Genomic DNA, 7,763 nt, shown 5'->3' with positions numbered 1-7,763 from the left:
CTCAAATGGCATAGCAACACCAACACTGTAAATTAGATGCTGCAGCCAAAGTCTTAAAGTTGACATCTGAGTCCAGCTTCTTATCTGGTGCTCTTCTTGTCTTGTTCAGGACCTAACGTGCAGCCCTTGGCTCAGGTGACCCCACGCCTCCACTTCAATGGAGAAGAATTGCTTCACGTCCCCTTCTACATCCTATTTTCCCTCCTCACTCTCCATCCTCTCTCTCCCTCCCTGGCCTGCAAACTAAGCAGAGAACCCTGGGTTTGTCCCCAAGTTACCCACCGGACTGGAAATTCACTTGAGCACTGCTATACGCAGCAGCCAGATTAGTTACGTGCAGAAAGCTGCCTACTTAGGCAGTTTAACCTAATTTCCACATCACTGGCTTCCTTTTTCAGCTCAGTGGAGTTGAAAACGCAGAGGCCCTGCTTCCTGTTTCTCTCCAAGTACAGGATTACCTGACCGGGGGGGAGAGAAGAAACAAATCCCTCTGATCCAGACCTGCAAATTAGCAGGGGGGAAGGTACGGCCCTCACACTACGGGTCAGGCTGAGGGTGAAGGCTGTGAGCTGTGGGGATAAGGATGCCTGCGGCACTTCCTCAACCCCTTCACCTTTCACCAGCTGCCTCTGTGCACCAGCTCCACAAGCTCTGGGCCACAAGAAGTGGTTCACACCGACCTCACCATTAAGCCATGGGTCCAAGCTCAACATGTTTATGCATAAATGTTGCTGAAGCCTGCGGGAGGCTGCTGTTCCTCAGACCAAGAAGCAGAGTATGCCATAGCCCAATGACTTTAGCCTCCCTTAGGTGGGAGGGAGGCCAGCAAGGAGAGCCAAGAGCTTCTCGCACCCTCCCTCCCCTTCTGCACCCCTTCAGCAATCAGGACATAGCCCTCAGGGCGGCGGGCAGGAGCCGGTAGGCGCCGGTGTTGCCCCTCATGGCCTTTGAGTGGCGTCGGGACCCAAGATGGCGTCGGGGGACGCCGGGGTGGGATGGGGGTGCGTGTCCCTTCCCGCCCGCCCCCTTCCGCGAGGAGGCGGCCCCGCCTGGCGGGGGGCCGAGGGGAGGGCGGGGGCCGGGGGCGGCCCGCCCCAGGCGGTAGGACGGCCCGGAGCGGCGGCAGGGAGGAGGCGGGGCGGTCCGGCAGGTGCGGGCGGAGCGGGGCGGGGAGCAGCGGGGCTGCCCGGCCCCCTCCGGCGATGCTGGTGCAGCGGGGCGGTGCGGCCCCGCGGGGTTCAGAGTCCGGCGCCGGTCTGGATTAGCCCCCGCCGATGGCTCCCCCGGGTCTCGCCGCCCGCGGAGGGGCGGTGGCCCTGCCGGGTGGAGCGGGGCGGCCCGGCGGTCGCCGGTAAGGCTGCGCGGTGACGCCCCCGGGGCCGCGGTGGGCCGGGCTGGAACTGCCCGGCGGCGGCAGCGGCGGTAGCGGCGTTGGCGTCCGCCCCGGCCCGCAGCGCGCAGCGCGGCTCCCCCCCGGCGCCCATCCGCCGCGACGGGATCGGCGGGCGGCGGCGGGCGGCGGCTCCCCGAGCGGGGGGAAGATGCTGCCGGGCTCCATCCAGATCTCCGGGGAGACACTGTCGGGGGCGGAGATCCGGGACATCTGCGAGAGTCTGCGGGAGAACTCGGTGCGGCTGCTGTCGCTGCGGGGCTGCCAGCTCTCCGAGCGGGACTTCGGGCACGTCTGCCGGGGGGCGGCCGAGTCCCGCTCCCTGGCCCAGCTCAACCTCAACCTGGGCATCGTCTCCAACATCAACCGCGTCAAGCAGCTGGCCGAGGCCCTGAAGACAAACCGCTCCGTCCAGTCCCTCTTGTGAGTACAGCGGGGCGGGGGGCTGCGGGGGGTGCCCCTGGTCCCCTCTCGGGCAGGGATGGGTTTTTCGGGGGGCTCGCAGCTCCGGGTCAGCCCCTGAATTTAAGTCTTGTAGGAAAAAAAATGCCCTTGAAGTTGCGGAGGGTAACCCCTCGCCCTTCACCCGGCTGTGAGGGAGCCACGGCTGCCCCCGCCGGCTGGGCACGGCCCTGGCTTTCCGTGTCGGCCCCTCCAACCTGGGTTGCCCCGGTGGCGGGGGCTGCCCCTGCCCTGCTGGCATCCCTTGCGCACCCTCATCCCGGCCAGGAGAGGAGGGCCGCCGTGACGGCCAGGTGACCCTCGCAGCAGAGGATTCCCAGTGCTTTTTCCCCACCTGGGATTAGGATTTGTCATCCTCCTCCTTTCGTCTGTTTCTCCCTCCCTGCTGGGTTAGTTAGCCCCCAGAAAAAAAGGCTGCTTAGTAATTTTCCCTTTTACCTGCACAGCCTCCATGGGAGTCCCCTGACAGATGCAGGCTTGGCCCTCCTCAACCCTGCTCTCTCCATCCACCCCTCACTGGTGGCTCTGGATCTAGGAGACTGCATGCTGGGTGATGAAGGCATCAACCTTATTTGTGGGCTCCTGCCGCCTGATGGGGCCAAGTCCGGTAAGCACCAGGGGCCGTGGGCTGCACAACGACTGGTGGAGCTCTCACATAGAGCAAATGCATACAGCAGTAAATCCTCAGCCCTGGTGGAGTCAGGCTCTATAGTTTGCCTGGGCTGAGGAACTTCTTTCCCCAGCTTAAGTAAGGCAGAAAAGCCAAGGAACAGAGGAGCGGTTCCCTCAGGCAGGCATGGTCTTTCTGCTATTGATCTGTCCTGCTGGCAGTTTGGAGCTCAGGGACCAACAGGTTGCTTCGGTTTCATGATGGGAGTGTTTGAAACTGGAAGAAGGGACAGCTTGGACTTTGAATTTATTATTTTGCATTTGCATGTTGCTTATGACTATACATACATATATGGTGTGCTCCCACCTGAGTACTTGGCTTGATTGTCAGTGCCTGGGAATTGTCCCTGCTTGTGGGTCCACTCCATGAGTGTGTAGTTGGGTGTTTGTAGCCTTAGCATCATGACTCAGATCTTTATAGGGTCAGAGACCAGTGGTCCAGTTAAGCTGAGAGCTGGCATGTGTTGAGGTAACACCACCCCTCTCTCCTGACTTTCAAACTGCTTTCTACCTCCTCTCCTCAGCACCTTCTTCTCTGTGTGCTTACAGTGCCACTGATGCTCTTATCTCAACTGGCAACCCCTCCTAGGTGCAGGCTTCAGAGCCTACTGTCCCTGTTATCCTCTCTCCAACCTGTCACCTCATACCACCTCCTTCTGGTCAGTCACCTCGCACACCCCTTATTGTTTTCATTGTGTTTGCTATTTAGGGTAAGTGGGACACAGTTTGTGAGAGCAGAGAAATAGGGCAGTCACAGCATGGGCAAATGAAGGGACACTGCTGAAGGCAGTGAAATGTTTCACTGATCAGTGAACTATGTGATGACTGTTGTCAGAGCAAACCAAACCCTTTAGCCCATCAGGGTACAGGGAACACGACTTGAAGCTGTCCTGGTTAGCTGAACTAGTTCCCTGGAGGCTGCCTTGGTGACCCTAAGGCTGTGGTTTGGCTTCTTTCTCTTCTCCAGGCCTCAAAGAGCTAACACTGAGCGCCAACCCAGGTGTCACAAGCAAAGGCTGGGGACGCCTGGCCATTGCAGTGGCTCACAGCTCACAGCTCCGTGTGCTGAACCTGGACTACAACCCCCTAGGTAAGCTGGGGTGCCAGGGAGGAGGAGCAGGGGACGCTGCACTCCCGCTTCTCGGTGTTTGTGTGATTTGTGCTGGTGGGTGGCTGGGAACCAAGCTCTAGAAGGGCAGCAGAGCTTCACCAGCAGGATGGGGCAGGTTCTTGCATAGGTCCTTTCTGATCTCCGACAGCAAGTTCACCCTGCCAGGTGCCCTCGGCTGTGGGGAAAGCCAGCCTTGCCGCTCTGCTTGTGCGAGGTGGCCGTGTGCCCTGCAGGGAGGTGCAGAAATGAGGTTGTGCCTTGCCCGCTCCACCGCCTTTGTCATTACGTTTGACCCTCCACATCTCCCCTGTTTCTGAAGCCCTGGGCGCCAATGCTGGCTTGGCAGATGCAGCATGTCCCCGTGCTCCCCCCTTCATCTTCCAGGCAGAGCAGGGAGGAGGAGGAGGAGAGCCTGGCACTGGTTGCCATAGAAACCAACTCTCTCCAGCTCTGCTGCAAGGTGGTGAGGAGGAGACCAGGCCATGCCTCCCTGAGCATCGGCTGGGCGCTCCCCTCCTCACCCTGTCTGGAAAGTAAGCCTCCCCCAGGCCCTGTCTGTCTGACCAGGTACCTCCTGGTGTTACCTGACAGCAGATTGTGGGGTTTTTTTTCCCCCCAAGAGAAGGTGTCACAGTTGTACAGTATCTTGGCACTCGCTGGGGATTGTCAGGAGAACGTGCTGCATTCTTGTCTCTTCACCAGCATCGATCTTTAATGCTCCTGGTCCTGCTGCGTCCACCCCCAAAAGTCTGCCCCCTTTTCAGGGAGGCAGTCCGTCAGCTGGTGCAGGGTCCCCTGTCTGGCTCCAACCTTCCAACCTCCCCCTAGACGGAGGTATTCAGCTCCCTATTCTGTGTCTGGGATGCCTTACAGGGACTGTTAAAGGCCCTTGCATCTTTGAGTAGGAAGAAGATTTGGGGAGACGTGGTTCCTCAGGGAGTAAAAACAATTTCACTGTGTTCCTTCATGTTCACCCTGATAATCAGTGACTGCTCCCGTAACCACAAAATGGTGCACCTTTGCCTTGTCTCTTTTCTCAGTTATCAGCTTCCCCCCTTGCCAAGGTAACTGAGATTTGGAGGTTGTCTGATGGCAGAAATACACAGAGGATGTTTCCATGACAGCCCCAGGCTCATGAGGTCATGCGGTATTACATGAGGGAAGGCAGGCACTGCTGACAGCCCATTTGCTTCTCCCACAGGTGACCAGGTAGCAGGGATGCTTGCTGTCGCTGTGGCCTCCAGTCGAACCCTTGAAGTTCTGGACTTGGAGGGAACAGGACTTACCAACCAGTCAGCTCAGGTATGAGAGCCTACGGTTATTCTACAGCATCACTAATGTCTCAAGGGCATAGGTCCTGGCCATTTGTAGAGGGCCTAGCACCTACACCTGCCTCCATCCCCCTCCCTGAGTCCACATGCATCCCCTTCCCTCCCTGCGCCCAAGGCTGCTGTTGCTTTCCCCTGGCCTGTTGCATTTGGTCACAGGAGGAGCTTGTAGGCCATAGGTTTACAAGGGCTCCTGGATCTCCCTCAAGTCAGCAGGCAGGAACATGTGGCTCTATTTGTAGCTTGGTTTTCTTGGAAGAAGTAAGGGGTTGGATTTGTGACTGAGGATCAGAGATAAAGCTCTGAGGACAGATACTGGCCAAGGCTTGGTAGCACAGGCTCTCCCCTCAGAGCCCCAGCTCCCAGTGGTAAGAGGGGAGTAGCCTGGATATGTGAAAACAACAGGGTGTAGACAAGTCCCTTCCTCTTTAGGTAGAGCCAGGAAATCCAGGCTCAGCTCTTCCCACAGAAAGATGAGAAGCCCTCGGGCTCTCAGAAAGCCTGGAGAAGGGAGGTCAAAGGCAAGGGAAGGCAGAGCTAAGAAGAGGGCCGGAGTTTGCAGGGAGATAGACCTCTTTCTGCTCAGCCTAGCTGCTGTTTGTCAGCCTGTTTATCTTGCTCTCTGCCCAGACCTTGCTGGATATGGTAGAGAATTACCCCACAGCCCTACGGACACTCATCCTGGCAGAGAACAACATTAGTCCCGAGCTGCAGCAGCAGATCTCTGACCTGCTCTCAGAGGGTGAGGAAGAGGAGGAGACAGAGGCTCGTGAAGTCACAGCCAGGGAGAAGAACCCCTGGATCTGCCAGAACAGTAAGAGCTCTGGGACCTGGGCTGTGGGCAGGGGCTGACAGGCAGGAATAGGGGTGTCTGGGGTGTTTCCAGCTGCGGTTGGGTTGGTGAATGGGGTCTGCCCTCCTCCCTGTGAACTGGAATCCAGACAGCCTCCAGGCGTGACCTTCACCTGGAATAGCATTGGGCTGAGCTGCTTAGAAAGGCAGCCAGCCTCCAAGGACAATGCGGCTGCTGCAAAGAGTAGAAATGGTACCTCAGAGGCGTTTTCCCTGATGCTGCAGGAATGAAATCTTTGTGCAAAGTCTTAAAACTCAAGGGCAGGAGCATTAAAGATCTCAGGTGCCTTTGCCAGACATCCTAGCCAAAACTCGTATCATTCGTCACTGCTTCCAGAACCTCCCTGTAATCCGCACAGCATCAGATATTCCTATCTCTGTCCTAAACGTGTGAGGGGGGGGTTAGCCAGGTGCCACAGCCTATCTTCTGTGCAGTGGCTTGTAACAGGAAAAAAAAAGGTATAATATGGAGATAGCAGTAGCCTGTTGTGTATGGTTGGTATATATATTGTATATTGTCATGCCTACCTTGTGATCCTGCTGGTTGGGTTGTTTGGGGTTTTTTTTAACCTTTAGTTGTCCTTCCCTCCCTCCCAATTCTCTTATCAGACTAGCAGCAAACAAGCACAACCACTCCCTGGGTCTCAAAACATCTGGATCCTCATTTATTAAAACCATAAAAATCCTTTACTGACAGCTCTGGCTGTTTTGGGTCTAGTTTCCAGAATTTGATCCCCAAAACAGAGATCGTATGCAGCAGTTTTGATCCCCCCCCCCTTCCAGGAAAATAAAAATTTTTTTGTGTGATTAAAAAGGCTTCTGGATGGGAAACTGGTACCCTGCTGAGTTTCTTACTTGCTATGCATGCATCCTCCTTGCAGCCAATTCACTTGGCATGGGGGCAGTCGCAGCATTCCTGGCTGGCGTTCTGTGCCATCGCACAGCCAGCAAGCTGCCCTCACCTTCCTGCACAAACCCTCCATTCATGCAGTGCAGAAAGTCAAGATTTCCAGGCCTCTGCTGCCATAAAATGGCTGCTTGCCCGCTGTGTTCCCTGTTCTCGGGAAGGCACCACCAGGCTTGCAGCCTGCCAGCCTGGCCCACCTGGACATTGTCTCTATAGCTGAAAAGACACTCAGTGAGTGCAGATTTGAAGGTCTGTGTAGGGCTGGGTCAGCACAACCACTGTCACCTGCAAGTGTATGTGAGGAGGGCTCAGAGCTGATGTTCGTCTTGACAGCCAAGCTAACAAATGCAGATCCCCACCCTGGGCTCTTGCTGCTGTCTCTGCCTTCCCCCCTCCCCAAACATCGATTCTGTTGTGCTGTGTGGCCAGAGCAGACCTAGTTACTACTTAATCTCACAATCCTCTCAGCAGTTCACTTCCCACCGTGCTGTGCTCTAATTCCTCATCCTCACCTCTGGATCTGGAGTACAGCTCTGCGTTCTCTGGCAGCCCAAATGGTTCATGGTTTTTCTCCCTCTCTTGCCACAGATTCCAGCTCCCAGATGGTCCTGATGACGTCAGGTCTGGGGGACAGCCTCTTAGCAGAAACAGAAATGTAGCTGGGCTACCCTGCCTGCTTCTGCTGAGAAGAGCACCATGCCTGCTGGAGGAGCGTGCGTCCGCCAGCCCCTCTGCCGCTGGTGGGCTGCCCCAGCTGTCTTCTCACACATTTCATGTCCTGTTGATGCCTCCCTCGGCTCTCTGAGCGCCGGAGCCTGGTCCGAGCGAATTTCTACACGTGTCTCTGTGTTGTCACACGCCTCATCGGCCGCTTGTGATTGTCCAGTCGCTGCATGTGTAGCTCACGCTGCCCTGCCTCCCCACTGTGCCCGCGGGGCGCAGGCTGTATCTATTCAGATGTGTATAAGAGATGTTCTTTCTATTGCTTGTACTGCTGTCACGATGAGAGTTTTATAAAGGTCACAGACATGGCAGCACGAGCCT

General features: G+C 56.7%; 1 protein-coding gene across 1 annotated transcript; it reads left to right on the top strand.

Annotated features, from left to right (window-relative positions):
• The first annotated feature begins 1,134 nt into the window (after positions 1–1,134).
• On the top strand, positions 1,135–7,753 carry LRRC73 (leucine rich repeat containing 73). Its single transcript, XM_054821976.1, has 6 exons — positions 1,135–1,813; positions 2,299–2,459; positions 3,489–3,611; positions 4,834–4,934; positions 5,591–5,774; positions 7,308–7,753. The coding sequence occupies exons 1-6, from the start codon at positions 1,542–1,544 to the stop codon at positions 7,376–7,378; spliced, it is 912 nt and encodes a 303-aa protein (XP_054677951.1). The 5' UTR covers positions 1,135–1,541; the 3' UTR covers positions 7,379–7,753.
• Positions 7,754–7,763: the final 10 nt, after the last annotated feature.

The sequence above is a fragment of the Grus americana genome, chromosome 3 (genome assembly GCF_028858705.1).
Source record: "Grus americana isolate bGruAme1 chromosome 3, bGruAme1.mat, whole genome shotgun sequence".
Classification (NCBI taxonomy): Eukaryota; Metazoa; Chordata; class Aves; order Gruiformes; family Gruidae; genus Grus; species Grus americana.
The sequence above is the reverse complement of the archived record's forward strand: the minus strand, read 5'-3'. Positions and strand labels throughout refer to the sequence as shown.

Bases quoted from the DNA above. Each gene is read 5' to 3' on its own strand.
- LRRC73 (XM_054821976.1), top strand. From the start codon at position 1,542: ATGCTGCCGGGCTCCATCCAGATCTCCGGGGAGACACTGTCGGGGGCG. The intron at 1,814-2,298 runs GTGAGTACAGCG...TTACCTGCACAG, and splicing joins CGCTCCGTCCAGTCCCTCTT to CCTCCATGGGAGTCCCCTGA. The intron at 5,775-7,307 runs GTAAGAGCTCTG...CTCTTGCCACAG, and splicing joins CCCCTGGATCTGCCAGAACA to ATTCCAGCTCCCAGATGGTC.